The sequence below is a fragment of the Cucumis sativus genome, chromosome 7 (genome assembly GCF_000004075.3).
Source record: "Cucumis sativus cultivar 9930 chromosome 7, Cucumber_9930_V3, whole genome shotgun sequence".
In the NCBI taxonomy this organism is placed as follows: domain Eukaryota; kingdom Viridiplantae; phylum Streptophyta; class Magnoliopsida; order Cucurbitales; family Cucurbitaceae; genus Cucumis; species Cucumis sativus.
The window spans coordinates 3,795,204-3,818,097 of NC_026661.2; the positions used below are offsets into that span (position 1 = coordinate 3,795,204).

The 22,894-nt window shown below is 35.1% G+C and overlaps 5 protein-coding genes and 1 long non-coding RNA gene across 7 annotated transcripts; 1 reads left to right on the plus strand and 5 right to left on the minus strand.

The window, feature by feature from the left end:
- Nucleotides 1-42: 42 nt before the first annotated feature.
- LOC101222067 (2-alkenal reductase (NADP(+)-dependent)) lies at nt 43-3,827 on the minus strand. Its single transcript, XM_011660468.2, has 5 exons — nt 3,503-3,827; nt 3,070-3,247; nt 2,368-2,534; nt 1,487-1,569; nt 43-798 (listed from the first exon to the last, which is right to left on the minus strand). Exons 1-5 carry the CDS (start codon nt 3,728-3,730, stop codon nt 420-422), a joined length of 1,035 nt encoding a protein of 344 aa, XP_011658770.1. The 5' UTR covers nt 3,731-3,827; the 3' UTR covers nt 43-419.
- Nucleotides 3,828-4,417: 590 nt separating this feature from the next.
- Nucleotides 4,418-7,870, minus strand: LOC105436085 (2-alkenal reductase (NADP(+)-dependent)). The gene is made up of 5 exons (XM_011660467.2): nt 7,545-7,870; nt 7,120-7,297; nt 6,418-6,584; nt 5,668-5,750; nt 4,418-5,179 (listed from the first exon to the last, which is right to left on the minus strand). Exons 1-5 carry the CDS (start codon nt 7,770-7,772, stop codon nt 4,801-4,803), a joined length of 1,035 nt encoding a protein of 344 aa, XP_011658769.1. The 5' UTR covers nt 7,773-7,870; the 3' UTR covers nt 4,418-4,800.
- Nucleotides 7,871-8,300: 430 nt separating this feature from the next.
- Nucleotides 8,301-11,294, minus strand: LOC101215655 (2-alkenal reductase (NADP(+)-dependent)). The gene is made up of 5 exons (XM_011660469.2): nt 11,007-11,294; nt 10,694-10,871; nt 9,885-10,051; nt 9,454-9,536; nt 8,301-8,990 (listed from the first exon to the last, which is right to left on the minus strand). Exons 1-5 carry the CDS (start codon nt 11,232-11,234, stop codon nt 8,612-8,614), a joined length of 1,035 nt encoding a protein of 344 aa, XP_011658771.2. The 5' UTR covers nt 11,235-11,294; the 3' UTR covers nt 8,301-8,611.
- A 2,845-nt stretch (nt 11,295-14,139) lies between these two features.
- On the minus strand, nt 14,140-16,321 carry LOC101215898 (glycine-rich RNA-binding protein RZ1A). Of its 2 annotated transcripts, XM_004136812.3 has the most exons (4): nt 16,161-16,321; nt 15,736-15,854; nt 14,860-15,405; nt 14,140-14,778 (listed from the first exon to the last, which is right to left on the minus strand). In XM_004136812.3, the coding sequence occupies exons 2-3, from the start codon at nt 15,844-15,846 to the stop codon at nt 14,881-14,883; spliced, it is 636 nt and encodes a 211-aa protein (XP_004136860.1). In that variant the 5' UTR covers nt 15,847-15,854; nt 16,161-16,321; the 3' UTR covers nt 14,140-14,778; nt 14,860-14,880. The 2 variants fall into 2 exon arrangements, with proteins under 2 accessions (XP_004136860.1, XP_011658772.1); XM_011660470.2 differs by having other exon boundaries at nt 14,154-15,405.
- Nucleotides 16,322-16,841: 520 nt separating this feature from the next.
- Nucleotides 16,842-21,482, minus strand: LOC101216143 (beta-xylosidase/alpha-L-arabinofuranosidase 2). The gene is made up of 7 exons (XM_004136813.3): nt 20,876-21,482; nt 19,642-19,929; nt 19,375-19,544; nt 18,776-18,873; nt 18,291-18,641; nt 17,781-18,191; nt 16,842-17,635 (listed from the first exon to the last, which is right to left on the minus strand). The coding sequence occupies exons 1-7, from the start codon at nt 21,332-21,334 to the stop codon at nt 17,064-17,066; spliced, it is 2,349 nt and encodes a 782-aa protein (XP_004136861.3). The 5' UTR covers nt 21,335-21,482; the 3' UTR covers nt 16,842-17,063.
- LOC116405318 lies at nt 19,873-21,016 on the plus strand. The gene is made up of 2 exons (XR_004218519.1): nt 19,873-20,379; nt 20,766-21,016. It is a non-coding gene; the product is annotated as an uncharacterized LOC116405318 (long non-coding RNA).
- Nucleotides 21,483-22,894: the final 1,412 nt, after the last annotated feature.

The following is a 22,894-nucleotide window of genomic DNA, read 5'->3' on the forward strand; positions in this document are numbered from 1 at the left end:
GAAGCTTTAAGAATTGAAGCATGTCATCGTGATCAAGTAACGTTGGAGTCATAAGTGTTTTAAAATTTCGATAATATGAGAAAATGTTGGAGACAATTTCCACTCAAATAACACTTGGCAAAAATCAATTTTATTTTCATGCCAAACATGATTATTCTAGAGGAAAGTGATTTTGACACTCCCAACTTCACGCTTCCACTACTGACTAAAAGGAAAGCACATTACATCGTTTCATACCCAGAGCTGCATCATACAATCCAACCATATGTCTCTCTTATTCTTAGTATATTCTGCAACATGGTAATAGTATTACTTGGGCTGCTTTGAGGTGATGGAAACTCCTTATTTCTTATGTACAATCAAGAACAGACCCAAATGGAAGGAATAAAGGATTACAGAAGAAACAACCGACAGCAGAATCATTCTGTAGAGATGGCAACTACTTGTTTTCCAACATTGCGACCACTGAAGAGTCCAATTAAAGCTGCTGGGCCGCTCTCGAGGCCATGAACTGTGTCCTCGACATAGCTTATCTTCCCTTCTCTGATATAAGGCAACATTGCTTCCAAGAACTTTGCATTAAGGTGGAAATAATCCGGAGCACCGAAACCTTCCATTCGGATCCGCTGAATGGCAAGTTGCAAGAGATTATGCACGCCCTCCGACTGATCGAGGTTGTATTGAGATATCATTCCACATACTGCAATCCGACCATGAGGTCTCATGTTTAAAAGCACTGCATCAAGCATCTTCCCTCCTACATTCTCGAAGTAAATATCTATGCCTTCAGGGAAGCACCTGCCACGAATAACATGAAAAGATAAGATTACATTTATGAAATGATATCATTTTTAGTTTTCTGTTTGTTTTCTCACAAATTTTAAATTATGGTTGTTATCTTTATCAACAAACCAAGTGGGCCCTCAGGTACTTCCTTCCCCTTCAATCAGCTACCCAAATGAACTATTTTGTGAATTCCCCTTCTTGCCTCTTCTTTTATAAGTGTGAAGGATTGGAGGTCTAACATACTGTTTTCTACTGCTTGCTTGAATTCATGTGCAATGTGTGTTTAATTAATGTAACAAATTAGTTGTTTATAGTGTGGATTGCTCATGTATGCTTTGGTAATCAGTAATTGTGGCAAATCACAATTGCATACATAATTTTTAATTGTGTTCGTGGCATTTGTCCTATGTTTATCACAATACGTAATCAACCTTAGAAATAGAAAAATGCTAAGTTGAATCTAGCCATCTAAGTTTAAAAGAAAAACGCAGGATCCTTGTGGATCTCATGCTATTTCCTACCTAGTTTTAGTAGTTTTTGATCAATTACTCTACAGAGTTTATTTGAACGAAAGGGTTTTGCCACGACACAAATTCTTCTCATTTCAAAGTGACTACAGATGCTAGATAATCGTCAATCCATCAATATTTTTATGATGTTGATCATGTAAAAGTCTATGAAAACTTTAAGAGATACTAACCGCTTTAGTGCTGCATCTAAGTCCTGTTCTTCCTTGTAGTTGAAAACCTCATCAAATCCGAACTTGTTTTTCAGCAGCTCAATCTATGTTGGGCATATATATAAGACGTGATATTGATATTTAGGGCGTTTGCAAAAATAGCAAAAGTTTAATGATAATAGGGCCCATGTCACTACGTTTTCAAAATTACAAAAGCAGCAAATTTAAAAGTGAATAGCCATCTAATAGCCTTTTGATAGCCCTCTGATAGTCATTTGATATATCTAATTATTTGTCATATTTGCAATATGCAAAAAAGAAGAGCTATGGGTGGTTTTTTTTCTAAATTTTTTTGTCATCTGATGCAATTTTCCTTGATATTTCAGTACAATACATCCATTGCAAAATTAAAACAATCTTAAAAGTATAAGGCTCTTTCCGAAACTCAAAACTACAACTGTGGTCTGACCTGACTTAAATCTTATTGTAGTTCCTAAACTTTGATGCTTATCTTGTGCCCCTAACCTGGAAATAAGATTCACTAAATTTACAGTATAACTAATAATTTTTATGCAAAGATGATGGACTAAAACTAAAATAAACAATTTGAAACTTAAGGAACCAAAATAAAACAAGGTTTAAGACTTAAAAGTTTATGGACCAAATCAAAACAAGTATTAAGATTAAGAAACCAAATTAAGGTTCTACAAAAAATGTATATCTATCAAGCAAAAACTGATAAAGAAAAAATAATAAACAGAACATTTGCATAAATGAATAAATTTTGCAAAATCCTAAACAGAGAAGGATGGTTTTCTCATTGCATGAAACTTGATTTCACCAAAGAAGTGGATGCTTGGGAGAAAAAGGATATGGGAACAAGCTTTAAAACAGTGGCTCACCTTCTCTCTGCTTCCAGCACTCCCAACAACATAACAACCCATCAACTTTGCTAATTGGCCAACAAGTTGACCAACTGCACCAGAAGCTGCTGAAACATACACATATTCTCCCTTCTTGGGAGAGCATATATCATGAAACCCAAAATATGCAGTTATCCCAGGCATACCTGTTAAGATAAATCGTATATCAAATATAATGTTTAACGATTCAGTAAACTATTGACATTTATCACTTTCACAAATAGAAAGTATGATGCAAGCAAAGATTCATGTTTCACCATGAAAACATGCAAACAACCCATCCTTTACTTTTCGGTTATGGCCTTATGGGATTCACAGTGCTGCAAGATAGGAAAGAACAATCCAAGTTGTGTATGGAAAATATTATGTTTTACTTGCATGCTTTAGCTATAAATCCAAGTAATGTCCAACATCATCTATACAGAAATACCGCATCCTCCATGAGTCCATATTGAGCTCAAGAAAACAACAATGCATATGGTAGCTGGTGAATTATTTAAATCGAAACACTAAAAACAAACGGTTATCAAAAGGCACCTGAGAAAATGGAAAATTCAGCCAATTACACATAAACTATACCAAGAATAGCTTCATTTTCAAAAATAAAAACCAAATATCAAAAGAATATCAAACTGGCCTTGGTAAATTGAAACTCCAGGTCATTACACACAGAAATTATACCAAGAATTCCAGTATAGTATGAGAGAGGCACATCAGTGTGCTGGATTTTGATAAGCTTTCCAGGCTCCTCCATGACTGAGTATTCTTCCCATTTCAATATTCCCCAAACAAGGTCACCTTCACTGAAGCCAGAGTGAGCAGACTCCAACACTTTAGCAACTCCAAACCCATATATCAACTGTAAACGTTTCCTTTCCATCAGAGAAATAAACGAAAAACATAAGAATTCAACGTTTACCATAACTATAAATTTCATTTCCCTGCATCTGAAGTTTCCACTTCTTAATTTACCCTTTTGTAAGCTACGACACAAACACATTTTTCCTTCAATATCATCATAACCATGAAAAAAATGTATGGAAGGGGGCAAAATGATTTATGTATGCGCTGATTTGAAACGTAAAGCAATTAACGAGAGAGAGAGGTAAATTACAGAGCCAGGAGAAAAGGAATTCTGGGCGGGTTGAAATTCCATGAGCCAGCGCATGTAGGGATCGCAAGAAAGATAAAGAGTTTTTAGCAAAAGGCCATTTGAACCTTGAGGAAGCTTCAAGCGGATGGTAGCACTAGTAATGATGAAATCAGATTCCTTAGGGAAACCACGAACATAGTCCCGGAAAATCACCTGCTTGTTCTTCACTTCTTCTCCGATGTGCGCCATTGCAACTTTCCGCCACTGACTCAAACTGATGATGACAACCGCTATGGAAACTAACCGGAGAAATTGGGGAAATGGCCAAAAGAAATATAACTGTAGGAAGGAAAGTTGTACGGATGACACATTTGATCTTTTTCTTTTTTGAAAAATGTCCCTTCTTCTACTTTAAATAACGACCATTTATTTTTTTTTTCTATTATCTGATAAAACACTTATTTTTAAATATAATAAAATAATTAAAATATTTTTTTTAATTATAAAAATTACATTAAATAACAAACTAATTTTTTTAAACAAACGGCTTATAATACCTCATTTTGTATATTGTAAATTTGACAAATATGACGATAATCTACCTTTAAATTTGTTATTTTTGTAATTTTGAAAATGTAATTGGCATAGGTTCTATTATATAAAAGAAAAAGTTAATCTCCACGTCGTCCGTCCCTCGTGATATGAAGGTTAATTATGGATAGTTTTTTACATTTGTACATTTGAATAAGTTTTAAATATTAAAAGAAAGTAAATAAGTAGTCTTGGATATTGAAGGAATTCAAAACCTATTACGATCACATCTAATTTGAAGTCATTTAACCTTAATGATGTGCTTTCTCAAATGAATTGGACGGTGAACAATGCATAGTGAAAGAGATAAGAGAAGAGAAGAAAGAAAACAAGAACAAGTGAATAGGATTCGAGAACTAAACAATGCTAATCTCATATTTACATTGTATTTTATTGAATCCTTGACTAACGTATAAGCCATCAAATATGAAAGGAAATAATACAGTAGAATATGCAATGTGTGAAATGAAGATTAGGTACGCTGTGATTGTAAGAAAAGGCAAAGGGCAAGTACACGTCGAAAAACATACGACTTAAAATTATCTCATGCAGTATGCACCCAGCTACATCGTACAATCCAACCATCTATCTCTTATTTTTAGTATGTGCTACAACATGATAGTAATGAAGTACCTCGGCTGCTCTTTGGTGATGGAAACTGCTTATTTCTCATACATGCTCAATTTCAAGACAGACCCCAACGGATGGGAGAAATAATTACATATGAATCATTCTGTAGAGATGGCAACTACTTGTTTCCCAATATTGCGACCACTGAAGAGTCCAATCAAAGCTGTCGGGCCGCTCTCAAGGCCATGAACTGTGTCCTCGACATAGCTTATCTTACCTTCTCTGATATAGGGCAACATTGCTTCTAAGAACTTGGCGTTGAGGTGGAAATAATCCGGAGCACTGAAACCTTCCATGCGGATCCGCTGAACTACAAGAAGCATGAGATTATGCACCCCCTCCGACTGATCGATGTTGTATTGAGATATCATTCCACACACTGCAATTCGACCATGAGGTCTCATGTTTAAAAGCACTGCATCAAGTGTTTTCCCTCCTACGTTTTCGAAGTAAATGTCTATACCTTCAGGGAAGCATCTGCCACCAAAACAACATGAAAAGATTGCAATTTCAAGAATATGAATTGGATGTGAAGTTAGATACTTTACCTCTGTTTGATCTCATTTTTAGTTTTTTGTTTCTAAAATTTATGTCTGTTTTCCCATAAATTTTTTAATTATGGTGCTTATCTTTGTAAAAGAAGCACTTGAGTTTCTAGTTAAATTCTAAAAACAAATACAAAGTTATTGAAAACTACATTTTTTAGTTTATGAAACTTTGCTTGGTTTCCGAAAACATGAGTAAAAAGTGGATAACTAAGCATTGAAACCTATGGAGGGCAGTGTCAATAATTTCATTTATCAAATACAAAAAAAAAAAAAATCAAATGGTTTTCAAATAGGACCTAAACCATACATTCGAATCTTGATTAGGAAGGGGCTATAGTTTCCTATCATTCAGACAATTGTCCATCGGTTCATCAATCTTTCTAAGTTGTAGATCATGTAAGAGTGAGAGATACTAACCGCTTGAGCGCTGCATTTAGATCAGGTTCTTCCTTGTAGTTGAAAACGTCATCAAATCCAAACTTGTTTTTCAGCAGCTCAATCTATGTCAGGCATACATATAACTTATAAGACATGATATGGATATTTCAGTAGAATGTCTAGCGAGAATAAGGATCCATTATTAATGGATGTTAATGAGTTGAGCTGACAAATCAGAAAATATAGGTTGGAAAATTAGAACGATGTTAAAAATACAATGCCCTTTTCAAAAATCAAAATTACAACTCTGCTACTCGATTTAAATCTTATAGTAGTTCCTAAACTTGGATGCTTATCTTGGTTTAGCCCACTAACCTTGAAATAAGTAATTGACTAAATTTATAGTTTAACAATTTAAATGCAAAGTTCATGAACTAAAACTAAAACACGCCATTTGAAAAGAAAGGAATTAAAATAAAAACGTTAAAAGTTTATGAACCAAAACAAAACAAGTATTATACTAGGAAACCAAATTAGACAAAAAAGACGTATATCTACAAATCAAATACCGATAAAAAAGAAACTAATAAAAAGCAAAATTGCATAGATGAATAAATATCAGAAAATCTTCTCTTTTTTGTTCCATAGAAATAACTACTTTCATTAAGAAAAGGCAAAAGATTGAAAAAATTTCTAACTGAATGAAACTGAATTTCGTCAAAGAAACAGATGGTTGAGAAAAAGAGGATATGGAATAAAGCTTTAACAATTAACAACATAGTGGCTCACCTTCTCTTTGCTTCCAGCACTCCCAACAACATAACAACCCATCAACTTTGCTAATTGGCCAACAAGTTGACCAACTGCACCAGAAGCTGCTGATACGTACACATATTCTCCTTTCTTGGGAGAGCATATATCATGAAATCCAAAATATGCAGTTATCCCAGGCATACCTGTTAAGATTAATTGTATATCAAATATAATGTTCAACGATTCAGTAAATTATTGACATTTATCACTTTCACAAATAGAAAGTACGATGCAGGCAAAGAATCATGTTTCACCACGAAAACATGCAGACAACCCATCCATTACTTTATGGTTATGACCTTATGGAATTCACAGTGCTGCAAAATAGGAAAGAATAATGCCAAGTTGTGTATGGAAAATATTATGTTTTACTTGCATCCTTTAGAGTTATAAATCCAAGCAAGCTCCAACATCATCTATACAGAAATGCCACATCCTCCAAGAGTCCATATTAAGCTCAAGAAAACAACAATGCATGTAGTAGCCGGTGAATTATTCAAACAAAACACTAAAACCAAATGGTTATCAAATGGCGTCTTAGAAAATGAAAAATTCAGCCAATTACACATAAATTATACCAAGAATAGCTTCATTTTAAAAAATAAAAATCAAATATCAAAAGAACATCAAACTGGCCTTAGTAAATTGAAACTCCAGGTCATTACACAGAAATTATACCAAGAATTCCAGTATAGTATGAGAGAGGCACATCAGTGTGCTGGATTTTGATAAGTTTTCCAGGCTCCTCCACGACAGAGTATTCTTCCCATTTCAATATTCCCCAAACTAGGTCACCTTCATTGAAGCCCGAGTGAGCAGACTCCAACACTTTAGCAACTCCAAACCCATATATCAACTGCAAACGTTTCCTTTCCATCAGAGAAATAAACGAAAAACATAAGAATTCAACGTTCACCATAACTATAAATTTAATTTTCCTGCATCTGAAGTTTCCACTTCTTAATTTACCCTTCTGTCGACACAAACACATTTTTCCTTCAATATCATCATAACCATGAAAAAAATGTATGGAAGGAGGCAAAATGATTTATGCATGCGCTGATTTGAAATGTAAAGTAATTAACGAGAGAGAGGTAAATTACAGAGCCAGGAGAATAGGAATTGGTGGCGGATTGAGATTGCATGAGCATTCGCATGTAGGGATCGCAAGAAAGATAGAGAGTTTTGAGCAAAACGCCATTTGAACCTTGAGGAAGCTTCAAGCGGATGGTAGCACTTGTAATGATGAAATCGGATTCCTTAGGAAAACCACGAACATAGTCCCGGAAAATCACCTGCTTGTTCTTCATTTCTTCTCCGATGTGCGCCATTGCAACTAAAACTGGCGATGACAATCGGTATGGAAACTACCGGTGAAATTGAGGAAATGGCTAAAAGAAAGATAACTGGAGGAGGGAAAAGAGACTGGCCAAGTTGTACGGATCTCACTTTTGATCTTTTTCTTTTTGAAAAATGTCCCTTCTTCTTTTTGAAAAATGTCCCAAATGTCCATTCTCCTTTGGTTTCAATTATGACTATTTTCAAATATAACAAAATAATCCAAATAATTTTCTTTTCAATTATCTTTACTAAATTAAATTTGAATAATTTTTAAATATTATAAAGTTACTACAATCACATCTAAATTCAATGTCATTTAACTTCAACTGATGTGCTTTCTCAAATGAGTTGGATGGTGAACAATGCATAGTGAAAGAGAAGAGAAGAAAGAAAACAAGAACTAGTGAATAGGATTCGAGAACTAAACAACGCTAATCTCATATTTACACTGTATTTTATTGAATCCTTGACTAATGTATAAGACATCAACCATGAAAGATGGCCATAACACAATAGAATATGCAATGTATGAGATAAAGATTAGGTGAACTGTAATTCAACAACAAACACAATTTATAGTAAATGTAAGATAACTTGAGAGAAAAGCAACAGGCAAGTACACATCGAAAAGCATACGACTTAAAATTATCTCATGCACCCAGCTAAATCGTACAATCCAACCATCTACCTTATTTTTAGGATATGCTACAACATGATAGTAATGAAGTATCTAGGCTTCTCTGTGGTGATGGAAACTGCCTATTTCTTATACATTTCAATACGGCAGCACCCAAGACCCGAACGGATGAGAGAAACAATTACATATGAATCATTCTGTAGAGATGGCAACTATTTGTTTCCCAATATTGCGACCACTGAAGAGTCCAATCAAAGCTGCCGGGCCGCTCTCAAGGCCATGAACCGTGTCCTCGACATAGCTTATCTTACCTTCTCTGATATATGGCAACATTGCTTCTAAGAACTTCGCATTGAGGTGGAAATAATCTGGAGCTCTGAAACCTTCCATGCGGATCCGCTGACGTACAAGAAGCATGAGATTATGCACCCCTTCAGACTGATCGAGATTGTATTGAGATATCATTCCACATACTGCAATCCGACCATGAGGCCTCATGTTTAAAAGCACTGCATCAAGTGTTTTCCCTCCTACGTTTTCGAAGTAAATGTCTATACCTTCAGGGAAGCATCTGCCACCAAAATAACATGAAAAGATTGGGTTCCATTTTCAAGAATATGAATTGGATGTGAAGCTAGATACTTTAGTCCTGTTCGATTTCCCGTTTAGTTTTTCCACAAATTTTCAATTATGGTTCTTATCTTTGTAAAAGAAGCACTCGAGTTCCTAGTTAAATTCTAAAAACAAATACAAAGTTTTTGAAAACGTTCTTTAGTTTCTGAAACTTCGCTTGGTTTCCAAGAACATGAGTAAAAAGTGGATAACTAAACATTGAAACCCATGAAAGGAAGTAGTGTCAATAAGTTCATTTTTCGAATGCAAAAAAAAATCAAATGGTTATAAAAAAGGACCTAAACTATACATTTGAATCTTGATTAGGAAGGCGCTATAGTTTCCTATTATTCAGACAATAGTCCATCGGTTCATAAATCTTTCTAAGTTGTAGATCATGTAAGAGTCTGAGAGATACTAACCGCTTTAGCGCTGCATTTAAATCAGGTTCTTCTTTGTAGTTGAAAACGTCATCAAATCCAAACTTGTTTTTCAGCAGCTCAATCTATGTCAGGCATACATATAAGACATGATATGGATATTTCATTAGAATGTCTAGGGAAAATAAGAATCCATTATTAATGGATGTTAATGAGCAGAGCTGACAGATCAGAAAATATAGGTTGGAAAATTAGAACGATGTTAACAATACAAGGCCTTTTCGAAAATCAAAAGTACAACCGTGCTACTCGATTTAAATCTTATAGTAGTTCCTAAACTTGGATGCTTAGGAAAGACGAAAGATTGAACAATTTTCTAATTGCATGAAACTGAATTTCGTCAAAGAAAAAGATGGTTGAGAGAAAGAGGATATGGAAGCAAGCTTTTAACAGTTAACAACATTGTGGCTCACCTTCTCTCTGCTTCCAGCACTCCCAACAACATAACAACCCATCAACTTTGCTAATTGGCCAACAAGTTGACCAACTGCCCCAGAAGCTGCTGATACAAACACATATTCTCCCTTCTTGGGAGAGCATATATCATGAAATCCAAAATAAGCGGTTATACCAGGCATACCTGTAAACATTAATTACCAAATATAACGTTCAACCAATGAGAAAACAATTCTTGACATTGATCACTTTCTCAAATAGAAATTATTGTACATGACGTAATGAATTTTGTTTCACCACGAAAACGTGCAGACAATCCTCATTCTTTACTTTTGGCTATGATTTTCATTGTATTGCAAATTAGGAATAATGCCAAGATGTGTATGGAAAATATTGTTCCAAAACCCCAATACATTAAACTCGACAATAACACTGCTACTTGCATGCTTTGGAGTTATATATCCAAGTCAAGCTGCTACATCATCAATACAGCAATGCTGTAGCCTCCATGTAAAGCTCAAGAAAAGGAACAATGCAAATGGAAGGTTGTGAATTATTCAGATGTCAGAACTATCAAGAATTTTATTGCCTGTACAGCTTGGTGTCTTACTTATCCATAAACTTCAAAAGCTCACTGTTTAGTTTTAAAAAGAAATGAAGTGACAAACATGAAACAGATGCTCTTAATTATGCCACTTCTCCCAAAACTCTTTATCGGAAACGGAAACAAGTACTCTTCTTAAAAGAACGATACTCAAAATCATCCCAAATTCACTATGATACATAGTAAATTGAAAATTGAGGGCATTACACGGAGAAATAATACCAAGAATTCCAGTATAATATGAGAGAGGGACATCGGTATGGTGGATTTTGATGAATTTTTCAGGGTCCTCAACGACAGAGTATTCTTCCCATTTCAGCATTCCCCAAACTAGGTCACCTTTATTGAAATCCGAGTGGGCGGACTCAAAAACCTTAGCTACTCCATACCCAAATAGTAACTGCAAAAGGTTCGTTTCCGTCAGAGAAATAAACTAAAACCCATAAGAGTTCAATGGTCAATCTCAGTATAAAACTAAATTTCATGAATCTGAAGTTTCATTTCTTAATAAAGAAAAGAGGGAGAGGGTAATTACAGAGGCAGGTGAATAAGAAAACGAGGAGGGTTGACTGTCCATGAGCATTCGCATGAAGGGGTCGCAAGAAAGATAGAGAGTTTTGAGCAAAACCCCATTTGAACCTTGAGGAAGCTTCAAGGGGATGGTAGCAGTGGTAATGATGAAATCGGATTCCTTAGGGAAACCATTAACATAATCCCGGAAAATCACTTGCTTGTTCTTCACTTCGTCGCCGATGTCCGCCATTGACTTTACCCCCTCGCTCTTAGGAAAACAAACATAAAATTAAATAACGATTTATGAAAAGTATATAAATTCACGAACACTTCAAAAGTTAATCTAAATCTTATTTTAGTTTTAACTATTTTTCAAATTTTTAAATGCATTCAAGCAACATGTTAACAAGCGAGGGATCACTATAGAATTCTTTGTATTGCAGTCTCATTTGCTTGGTATTTTTATGCCAACTGATGATTTTAATGAGATAAATATACTGATTGCTTTTATGAACACAGGGTCATTTTTCTAACGGAATATGTGAATTTGTTATATTTTTTTATTTTTTCTCACATGGTCGTCAATTTTATCAAAATTTGTTATATAGATAAGGTTTGATATCTTTATCATAGTAACACTATGAATATGATCCATTTTGTAGACGTTCGAAACCATTTGATTTAAATTGTTTAGGTAGAGATATGTGTAGGTGTATCAACTACTTTGTATAAGACCTCAACAAAAAAATATATGATCTATCTTTGTAACACCTGACTAAATAGATTAAAAAATCAAATGATGATTGTATGCAACTCGATCTCAATTATGAGTTAGTTATGGACTCCTCACGACAAGCTAAGCAATTGTCTTTTAATTTGTATGGGTGAGAATGACCTAAGTTGTCAAATCAATAAATTAACTAACATTTTAGAGATGAGACCGAATGGAAAGCTAGAAATTTGATATTGTAATTAGGAACAACTTTGTGAATGATCGATTTACTTGTAATGGTTATATTAGTGAAAACAAATTATTTTATCATTCATAAGTGCAACTTTTGGTCTTTAGTGAAGTACCTTATTTGGGATGAATGCTAGTTAATTTAATTTAAGAATTTAGTTAATGAATGCTAGTTAATTTAATTTAAGAATTTAGTTAACTAATCTCTTATTAAGTTCATACCTATAGATTTGCAAGGTCTCTTTGCTAGCTCACGTAAAACAAGATTTTTAGTTTTAAAAGAATTTGAGTTGTTGAGTAGTTTATATGAATTGTATATGATATTGTTAATAAAATATATATAAATATATTATAGTATGAAGTTAGTTTGAATGAGATCAAAATACAAACTTAAACTATAGAATAGAACATATTTAATTCGTTTGAAGTAGATTTAAATAAAAAATTAGCATGTCATATTAAAACTATAAATTAAAACTAATGTAAATAAAATTTATCACAAAACTATAAGTAAATATACATTTAATTAAATATAAGAGGTTTAATTAATGTATTTATTTCATTGAATAGACGTATGGGGAGTGACCTCGCACTTCCTTAACCCTATACGTCCAAAACTACCGTTGAGTTAAAGCACATTTTGACATTTTTTGTCTTTTAGTTTCTCAAAGTTTTTAATTGAATTTACCTAAATAACAACAATAACTACGAAAAGAAGTAATGATATGTGAAGAAGATGATGATAATAACAATAACAATAAAAATAAAAATAAATTTCTAACCATTAGACGTACACTAATTAAGAAACAAAACAATATAATTGCTTTTAATAACAAAACTACATCTATCAAATGTTAATACATATCCATGTGTATTTGTAATAGATAATAGTAGTACCAGTTTGCTATGTTTTCAAATAGCAAGAAAATAGCAAAGTAGAAAATCAACCTTAAACTTGTTATCAAATCAACAATAGTAATCTTAATAACCACTGAAAAACAATAAACAAAAGAAATAACTAATCTTGAATTTAAGTTCAACGAATAAAACAATCAAGTTGAAAGAATATAGAAACGTTTGGATATGAATAGGCAACATCGTTAAGAAAAATGATGAAATTGTAAATTTAAAGGACAACCATTCTAAGGTTGACTAGAATCTCTCTTCATTTCTAAGTAACAACAACAATAATAATAACCTAAAAATAGAAGAATCATCAAATACTACACAACTTATTCTCAAATATATAATTTTTTTTTTTTTTGAAAACCGATCCTCATCCAACAAAAGATCAAGCATTGACTCAACCTCCCTTCAACAAAGAAATGAATCATAGAGAGGGAGGGAAGAGCATTAAAAACATACTTAAATTAACTTTGTAAGGGTTTTATAAACAAACACTTTTTTTTTTCACTAAAAAACAGTCAAAGCTAAACACACCTTGGCTTAAATATTCCATGTGAAATTTTACATAACTTGACCTGCACTTTCCAAAAACATCTCAAATAACTCAAACATGTCAATATTGCACATCACCATAAAAAAAGTTTACAGCTTGAAAATGTTTAGGGCCACAAAAAGTAGGAAGGAAAAAAATCCATCCCTTCCAGGATAAGGATTGATACAAGAACACGACCATGGAAAAGAAACCATGAAATGGAGAGAAAAAAAGGCCAAAGAAATTCAAAATATAATTGCTAAACATTAATTGTTGTAACACATTCATCATGGCAGCAAACAAGGATGAAAAATTGAGATACATATGAGTAAAAATTACAGGAGACGCGAAACGGGTCCTTTGATCACATTTGGAGGAGAGAAAGAACAATCAATGGATTTGAAACCAAACTGATCCAGATGATGAAAGGGACGATCATTATAGAAACTCCAAATAAACTTTGAATGAAAACCTTGGATGCACAGAGAATCACACATCTGAACTAATCTCCGCAAACAAAACCAAGAACAAGTAGAGATCCACAACAGGCAAGAACGAACACATCAAAAGTCTCCCCCAACAAGAACAAAGTGGAAATAGAACCGTAAGTGCAAAAGATGGTCCAAACACAACTTGCCGAGCATTTTAGCACATGAAATACCCCTCAACCATAAGCCAGCAGGACGTATTTGAAGATTAAGTGAGTTTATTTGCAAAATTGCTTGAGCATCCCAAAGGCTTTGGTAAATTTTTAAGTTTAAAGCGCCCAATTAACAAGAAACTGTATTATGCACCCAATAAGACCATAAAAAGGAAGGATGCTGCCAAGAAGTTCACAACATCAATATAACACCATACATAGATGATATGCCATATTAGGACAGCAAAGGCAATAGAAGGAAGAGTAATTACCTGTAAACTCATGTGGAATTTATAAGACAATAGGAACCAACGTTCTGAAAAGGAGATTTCACTTCAAAGTTTCCAAGTCAGGACACAAATCTCTAGTTGCAGCTTATCAAAAGCCAAGGTCCTCTCAATGGTCAATACCCATCCAATATCAAAAACCAGGTCTAGTTGTATTCTAAAAGAAATTTTTTCAAAATGAAATGGTGCAGCAGTTATTGAAATTCCCTGTGTGTGTGTCACAAGTTATGCAGCAGCTACAAGGGCACTTAAAGATCATAAAACCAGGTTTCAATGAATATGTCAAGAACACATTAGACACCACACCACTGTACCAAGATACCAAATTCATCACATAGGAACACAAATATCTCAACATTAACGTCGAGCTCTGCACTTCAGAACTCTGAACTGTACGAGAGACGACCTGTAGACAGAAACATTAACACTGTGCAGGACATAACCGCAAGATCCCACCATGTAAGCTGGCTGCATTTAATGGGGAGACAGTACAAGTCATCAGTACAAGACAGCCGCAAAGAACCAGTAAAGTTGAGTTGAGTTACACACCCTACAAGGAAAGTCATGATACTATCCAGAACGAAAACCACCAGAACCACGTCGCTCATATGGACCAGAGCGATCACGGCTATATCGATCACTTCCCGAACCTCCTCGATCACCAGAACTCCTATTGCGCCCACCGAATCTATCTCCATTTCGGTCTGGACCATATCGACCGCCACCACCGCCGCCGCCACCACTATATTTGTCATCCCTCCCTCCATACCTACCACCTCCTCTACCACCTTCACTGGGACATTCCCTAGCAAAATGTCCAGGTTTCCCACATTTAAAGCAATCCCCACTGTTAGATCCACGTGCACCACCAAAATCACGACCCCGATCACGATCATGATCACGACCACCACGTGGACGGTCACCATCATGATCTCTACCAGAACCTTGGTTTGGTTGAGCCTTATCAACTGTAATGCTCCGGCCATCTAAATCCATTCCATTCATAGCTTTGATTGCCTCATCCATAGCTTTTTTCTCATCAAAAGTGACAAATCCAAAACCACGGGAGCGTCCAGAAAATTTGTCGACAACTACCTGTGAAATGGTGGTGCATTGTCAAAATCGAACAGGTGACTATGGAAATTCCTTAAGCACGCTATCATCCAAAATTATCAAATTCAACAAGTACCAACATTACATTTCTCACATCTCTATCTGTAAACATTAATCAATAGAAGCATTCTCACTCAAGGAGTACATTTTCCCTTTTATTTTTTTATTACAAAAAGAAAAAACAACAGGACAAAATAGAAAGAATCAATGACAAACAATATCTACCCAAATGAAAATATAAAATATAAAATGAAAAATCGCATCACAGAAGAAAGGATTAAGAAGAAGAAAAAAAAAAAAAAAATCAGATACCTTGGCCTCGACAAGATGGCCAAACTTTTCAAACGCCTCTTTCAGACCTCTGTCAGATGTTGACCAAGAAAGGCCGCCAATAAAGCAGCGATACTCCACCTCGTCAGCCATTATGAGAGCTTCATCGAAGAACCGTAGTCAAATCAATTGAATTTCCCGAATAGGGGAGAATAGCGAAGAATTCGAAAAAGAAATCCGACCGCAATAAATTCGTTGAAATTGAAGAGATATAAAACAGGAGAAAATACTGAAAACTTTCTGGATCCGAAGAATAAAAAAGAAAAAAGAAAAAAAAAAACCACAATTAAGCAGAATACGGAATTGGGCAAATATGAAATCGAATTCGAGAGCCTTGAATAGGAAATTGAATAAAGAGAAGCATAAAAGAAAGAGAGAAAAGCGGTTAGAAGCAGAATAGAGCTTACAATTAGTGAAGAACGAAAGCCCTAACCCTTAGGAATTGGATTCGCTCAGGAGAGAACCTGAAAGCTGGAAAAGGCAAAGTGGCGGTGATGTTGGTTGAAACTGGGGTGTAGGGCAAAGAGGCAGTCAACGAATTGTATGCTTTTGCGAATGCATTGATTTATGATTCTTCACGGTGGGCGATCTCAATGGACTCCCCCATCACTTTCTGGGCCTAATTATTTCTGGCCCAAATCCACATCTTTTCATATTTTAATGGAATTTGGGCAAATAAAAGTTTTTTTTTAAAAAAAAATAGGTTCTAAAATTATAAAAATAGAAAAATGAATTTTAGAATTATTAATTAATAATTAACTATCGTGTATTGAACCAATGACTATGTCTCTTTTTTTATCACTACACCAACCCATAATGATTATATTATATAGTAGCTAAACATACCTTTTCAAAAGAATGACCAAAGAAAAAAATAAACGCAAGAAGTGAGTGAAAGTTTATTCAAATCAAATTTGTCCAATGAGAAAGACTATAAATTAGAGTAGTGTACTTCTAGTTTTTGTTAAAATTAAAGTACTCGTAAGACATAATCTCAATAACGTCATATGTTCAATCTATGATAGCGAAAATTATACGATTTGGCTTTAATCAAGGGAGTATTGATGTGTGCCTCGGATTTCACATGGTAAGAGTTAGAAAATTTAGATAACAATTTAAAAGAATTAAAGAGTTTGGGGTCCATTGGTTGTGTATTCTTAAATAAGAATTGAGAAAATTCTTACAACTCTCTCAACTTATTTTACAATTTCATTTTCCCTCCTAACCATAATGCTTTCTTCCAAAAAAAAAGAGAAACAATCAGAATCACCCACCGGGAGCCAGCGGCCTTGATTGATGGCTCTTCCCATTTAAACCTTAACGTTCAATGAGTGTTTCAACGTTCCTACATGGAGAATATGAAGACCCAATGCAACTTTCCGGCTTCCCACTTCGTCCGCTACACTCAAATCCTTACAAACATCCACTTTGAATCGAACCACCGTTTCTCCTCCTCTTCCCAGAGACACCTTTTCGAAGCCCAGAAGGTGTTTCTGAGGCGAATTGTGCACTGATGGCGGTGTTGAATACAGAAAAACTGTGTGGCTTCCACTTCTTTGTCCCACGTTCTTTACTCTCAGATGAACATCGAATCCCAGGTTTTGGCAGCTTTCTTGGACGACTTCGAGCGAGTGGCATTTTGACGAGTGGCAAATGTGGCCTTCTTCCAAGGGGATTGATACGAGCTTTGGGGCTTTCACCAGGTGATGTTTGAAATCTGAGTAGCTCAATCCATCCCCAAATGAATATATTGTTTCCCCTGTGTAGAATCTGTATGTTCTTCCTGGAAATCCATTGGAAGCGCTTGGCCTCATTCTCATGTCCGTCATTGGGACCTTCTCTACGTATGATTGTGGGTACCAAGTCATGGGTAGTCTACCACCTGTTTGATGAAATGCTTCAGTGACTTTTGAAAATGTTCTTATTCGTGTCCATGGTAGTTAGTTGTTTTACCCATGCTAGTTAGATGAAGTTGAGTGAATCGTTTGATTGGTGGGTGTTTAAAGTGTAAAGAGACGTAGACTTACTTGGATTAAAGGATCCAAAGATGACATCGGCTATGGCAGCACCCCCAGCTTCGCCAGGGAAACCAACCCATAAGATGCTCGTAATTTTGTCATCTTTTTTGGCAAATGTTATATCCATCCCTCCACCAGTCATTATGACAAGAATTACAGGTCCTTTTGATGCTTTGGCCACCTCGGTGATTAAAAGTGCCTGCTGTCCTGGAAGATTCAAGTCGACTCTGTCTCGACTCTCAGCTTCAATTGATTGGTCTGAACCTACTACAAGTACCGTGGCATCTGCTGATGCAGCTATCTTCTTTGCTTCATCTAGCTGAGCAGACGTACAAGCCACATTTGCACAGCCGGGCTGAAATGAGGTCGATACTACCGCTGATAGGCCTTGTAAAGGTGTTGTATATTTACACGGTGTGCCTGCAAAGTGATAACCAAGTCAAAATAGTGCGCCATTTTTCCAAGAGCAGATAAAGTTAATGGGTAGATTCGAAGATGAAATTTTAGAAAATATTGTACCCTCGTAGTTTCCAATCATGGTTTTTGTGACATTTGCATTTGGACCAATTACCGCCAAAGACTTGATTGCAGAGGAAGACAAGGGCAGAGATTTTGGGCTGTTTTTAAGCAAGACTATGCCTTGTCTTGCAGCCTCACGGGCCAACTCCTGATGCTCCGGTGTGCAAACATCTTTTGGACCAAGCTTTCCATAAAGCTGCTTGCTGGGGTTGCCATCAAAGAAGCCTAACCGCATCAATGTTAGAAGGTTGTTAAAAACTGCCTTACTAATGGCTGCCTCATTCACCAATCCCCCCGTAACAGCTGCTTCAGTATGTTTCCCGAGAAAATCACCACAGTCGAGATCCAACCCTGTTAAATCAACAAATTTAATCATTCTCTTTCAAGCTCTATACATGATAACACTGGAATTCATATAGAAAATATTGATATTCAAACTTTGTTAGAGTGTTTCCTGAAACTAACTGTAATGTGTGATTGATTACCTGCCAAAATAGTTTTAGCTGCAGCTTCCTCCGGCGATTTGGTATAGTGTTGAGAATTGTAAAGCACATCTACTGAATCACAGTCCGAAACTATATATCTGCAGTCATCTCCAGTGTTAATTGGAAAACATTAGCCACAATTAACAATTTGTCCCAACTTTAATGGCTTACTAATTTAGAAAGAATTAGGCACGAGACCAAATAAAACGACACATATGCCCTCTTTTTAGTAATGTATCAACTTTAATCTGTGGACTTAGCATTTTGATTCATCTAATTGTCTACTTTTAGTTCATCACATTATGTTAAATAAGTGAATACTTGTCCAATACACATGTCACTTCATCTTTTCTTTTTTTAGTATATCAATTATAGGTCATGTAAACATCACTTTTTATCAGTGGCTATTTCAGGTCATTGTTGAGTTACCGGTTGACGAAAAAATATATACAATCTCAATTCTAATTCATGATGTAATTAGTATTTCTTAAACATCACAAGTTAAACTAAAATAAATACGCAACCGTTCATTTTTCATTCTGTTTCCTAGGGGGAAAAGGAAAGAAAGAAAAGCGAAACAGGGGAAGAAACCTACATACCCATTCAATTTCCACTGGCCTCGGATGACCCCAGCAAGAAGGTCTGGATCTGCACATGTTGGTTTGCCATTAACTTGATTGTAAGAACACATAACACTAGCCACATTGCCGTCAATCACACAGCTCTTGAACGGTGGCTGAAACGTATCCTCTAAATCTTGCGGTGACACCTTCAATCAAAATACAAAGCCACCTTCAGAAATGGAGCCAAAAATGAACGTTGTCACTGACAAATTCAAAGCAATGACAGTGAAAGTGAACTATTACCACTGCATTGAAGTGATAACGATCTGTGCCTTTCCAGTTATCCAAATCGTAGGCAGTGTAGTGTTTGCAGCAGGCAGCAACTTTAAGTCGGTCAGGGTCACCATCATCCCGCTGCTGCAGGCCTCGGACGTAGCCAGCAGCGTACTTGCTGGAAAGCAGAGGGTCCTCTCCGGGAGTCTCTTGACCTCTCCCCCATCTTGGGTCTCTGAAAATGTTGACATTGGGCGACCAATAGGTTAGTCCTGCTAATCCCACATTGTACATTGCTCTTGCCTCTGTTGAAACTACCTGCATCATCAAGTAAAATTACTTTCATCTTTTTCATTTTAATCAAATCTAATCTTACTGCTCTTGTGTTTTTTACAACTCTTGTTGTTTTCTTTCCCTTCTTTTTTGGGGTTTTTGGATTTTTCATTTAGATTATCCAGAAAAAAAAATATATACATGTGAGCTGTCGGCAGTCTCTAATGTCTGAATCAAAATTTTCCTTTTGAGCTGGAACCATGAAAAAGTTTTGAAAAACTCTTGAATTTATGTATGAGTTTCCATTTTTCCTAATCCAGTAGGTCAACAACTACCATTTTTCTTTTGCTAACAATTATTGGATAATTTGCTTTTTAATCAACCTTTTTTAATCTCTCACTTCTTTCCTCTCTCTTCTTTAAGGCAACAAATTTCTGAAAAATCTTTCACCCACCCACCTCCTCCACATAACTTGCCTAGTAGCTGCTATTGAAGGTAATCTAATATCTGCTTTTCTGACACAAAGTGAGGTGGAAATAATCTTAAAAATATTATTTGATTCTTTTTTCTTCTGAAAAAGAACTGATTCACTTCAGTTTTGCTTCAATTGATTGATCCCACTTCAGCATCCACCTTCAGAAAGATAATCTTTTTTTAATTCTTGTCACAGGAAGATGGAGTTCTTTCTTTCTTTCTTTCTTTCTTTCTTTGAAATGAAATTTTTAAAGGATAAAGAAAAACTCATCCATTTTCTTCCTATGCAAATGTGATTTGCATTAACAAACAGAAAAAAACAATTTGAAACCTTCGAGTTGTACACCCAACTCACTGAGTCAGTTCCGAGTTTTATATACTAAACTAAAGAAGAACACATCTTGCAGATAAAAAAAGCAAGAGGGTCCTAATCAGTGGACCAATAATAATCTAAGGCGAGCATTTTGTGTAATCCACATTGTCAAGAAAGAGAAGCATATAGCATTTTATGTGATACCTTTCCAATGGCTTCAAACAGAGAAGCATTGAAGGAAGCCGCCGTCAAGATGACCTGAGGGAAGCTGGTGGCACCAGGAACCACATTTGAAAATTTCGTCCCTGGACCAACGTAAGAGACACCGTGCAAAGCCTCCGACCACCACTCATACTTTGGAATCCCAAGCCGGGTCACATTTCTAGCATTGTTGATAAGAAACCCAATCTTCTCTTGCAGTGTCAGCCGCTTCACCAAATCCTCCACTCTCGCCTCAAACCCGAGTGATGAATCACAGAAGGCGAACCCCGACACGGATGGATTGGTTTCTGCATCGCAGGCAAACGCGGTGGGAGACTGGGCAGAGGTAGTGGGGCAGAAAGAGAGAGAGAGAAGAAAAAAGAAGAAGAAGGAGAATGTAAAAAGAGAGAGGAGGTTTCTGAGGGATGGGGAGGAGGCCATGGCAAGCTGAATGGCTGCCATGGAAATGAGTGGGGAGGGGAGGAGGTTTAGTGAAAGAGAAGAAAAGGGTATATGCTGTAATGAGGCAGCATGCAATGAACATTTATTTTATAGGGAATTATGGAAGCGCCAAAACCAAAACACGTTGTTTCTTAGCAACCCGTGATGGATAATTTGGAAGAAGAGAAAGAAAAAGAATTGAAAAGGAAAAATTCAACTTCTTTGTCTTTTTGAACATTAAACATTAACAATTTTCATTACACTCCCCATAATGTAGTTCAATCCTACTCCATGTATAGACACTTTTATTACTCTTATTTATTCTCTATTTACTATCGAATAGGTAGTAAATGAAAACAGCAAGAACTTGAATAATCTTTCATAAGAATAGAGAACTCTCCGAGTTCATAGACATAGAAAGAGCCTCTCTCTCTCCCTTTTAGTAACACTGTAAGTCTCTTCTTTTTAGTTCTGATGTTGATTTGTGCATTCTAGCAATGTCTTACAAAGGATTAACAACTCAATGTAGTGATACTACATCTTTCTTTTGAATTTATCAAAGCCATATCCCTTTTTTTGTTCTTATTACACACACACATATGTCCTCTCTTTAATCACTCCCATCTTAAATGTTTTTATTGAACATTTGTTTAAACCATGTAGAGTAGGAGTTCAAACTTTTGACTCATAAAGAGTGAAGTAGTCATTTATGAATGCTTATATAGATACGTAAAAAACATTGTCATAGTTATTTTTTTTCCTTAAATATGATTATATATTTGGGCCACATTTTCTTTAAACTTGAGAGAGAGAAGTGATATAAAAATAGTGAATTTTAGCATTAGATTTATTTCAAAAAAATCAGTCGGATGGAATATGTTTAAAAGAATTGTACGAACAAAAGCATAGGGAGTAGGATGCAATTATTTAACCAAAGAAAAAAGAAAAGAAAAGAAAAGGAAAAAAGGAAAAGTTGTTTGAGTTTATGGATTGGGATTGGTTGTTTGAGTGAAAAAGGAATTCAAGTGGGAATCTAAATTTAATTGAATCAAATTGAGGGCTACCCTACAAGTCCGTGAGACCGACTCTTTATTATTATTATTTCTTCCTATTTATTTATTTTTAATTTGAAAGTTACATTTAGTTCCTAAACTTTAGATTTTTATGTTTAATATCAAAAAAAAATTATAAAAAAATAGTAAATTTAATAAAATATTTACAACGTATAACAAAATTTCAGATCCTATCAATAATAGACGTTGATAGATACTATCTATGTCATTGATAGACAATGATAGAATATTAATCATTAGTTTTTATCATGGGTAGAATTCAAAATTTTGATATATCATGTAAATTTTTAAGTTTATTTTATTATATTTGAAAATGTTCTATCAGAATTTGAGTAACGACTTGGTATATAAAATTTAAGAACTAAATTGATACAAAATTAACATATCAAAGTTTAGAGATAAAATTATTACTTGGGTGAAAGTATAGGGATAAAATTGTTTTTTAATTTTATTATTTCGATTGATAATTTTTGTTTGAGCATTTTATATATATATATATATAATTGTT

Bases quoted from the DNA above. Each gene is read 5' to 3' on its own strand.
- LOC101215655 (XM_011660469.2), bottom strand. From the start codon at position 11,234: ATGGCGGACATCGGCGACGAAGTGAAGAACAAGCAAGTGATTTTCCGG. The intron at 9,537-9,884 runs GTGAGCCACAAT...TGCCTGACATAG, and splicing joins GTGCTGGAAGCAGAGAGAAG to ATTGAGCTGCTGAAAAACAA. The intron at 8,991-9,453 runs GTTAGTATCTCT...TTTTGGTGGCAG, and splicing joins TTAAATGCAGCGCTAAAGCG to ATGCTTCCCTGAAGGTATAG.
- LOC101216143 (XM_004136813.3), bottom strand. From the start codon at position 21,334: ATGGCAGCCATTCAGCTTGCCATGGCCTCCTCCCCATCCCTCAGAAAC. The intron at 19,930-20,875 runs GTATCACATAAA...TTGATGATGCAG, and splicing joins TGTTTGAAGCCATTGGAAAG to GTAGTTTCAACAGAGGCAAG. The intron at 18,642-18,775 runs GTAATCAATCAC...TTGATTTAACAG, and splicing joins AGCTAAAACTATTTTGGCAG to GGTTGGATCTCGACTGTGGT.
- LOC105436085 (XM_011660467.2), bottom strand. From the start codon at position 7,772: ATGGCGCACATCGGAGAAGAAATGAAGAACAAGCAGGTGATTTTCCGG. The intron at 7,298-7,544 runs GTAATTTACCTC...AAACGTTTGCAG, and splicing joins ATTCCTATTCTCCTGGCTCT to TTGATATATGGGTTTGGAGT. The intron at 6,585-7,119 runs GTATAATTTCTG...TAATCTTAACAG, and splicing joins ATACTATACTGGAATTCTTG to GTATGCCTGGGATAACTGCA.
- LOC101222067 (XM_011660468.2), bottom strand. From the start codon at position 3,730: ATGGCGCACATCGGAGAAGAAGTGAAGAACAAGCAGGTGATTTTCCGG. The intron at 3,248-3,502 runs GTAATTTACCTC...AAACGTTTACAG, and splicing joins ATTCCTTTTCTCCTGGCTCT to TTGATATATGGGTTTGGAGT. The intron at 2,535-3,069 runs GTATAATTTCTG...TTATCTTAACAG, and splicing joins ATACTATACTGGAATTCTTG to GTATGCCTGGGATAACTGCA.
- LOC101215898 (XM_004136812.3), bottom strand. From the start codon at position 15,846: ATGGCTGACGAGGTGGAGTATCGCTGCTTTATTGGCGGCCTTTCTTGG. The intron at 15,406-15,735 runs GTATCTGATTTT...ACCATTTCACAG, and splicing joins GCCATCTTGTCGAGGCCAAG to GTAGTTGTCGACAAATTTTC.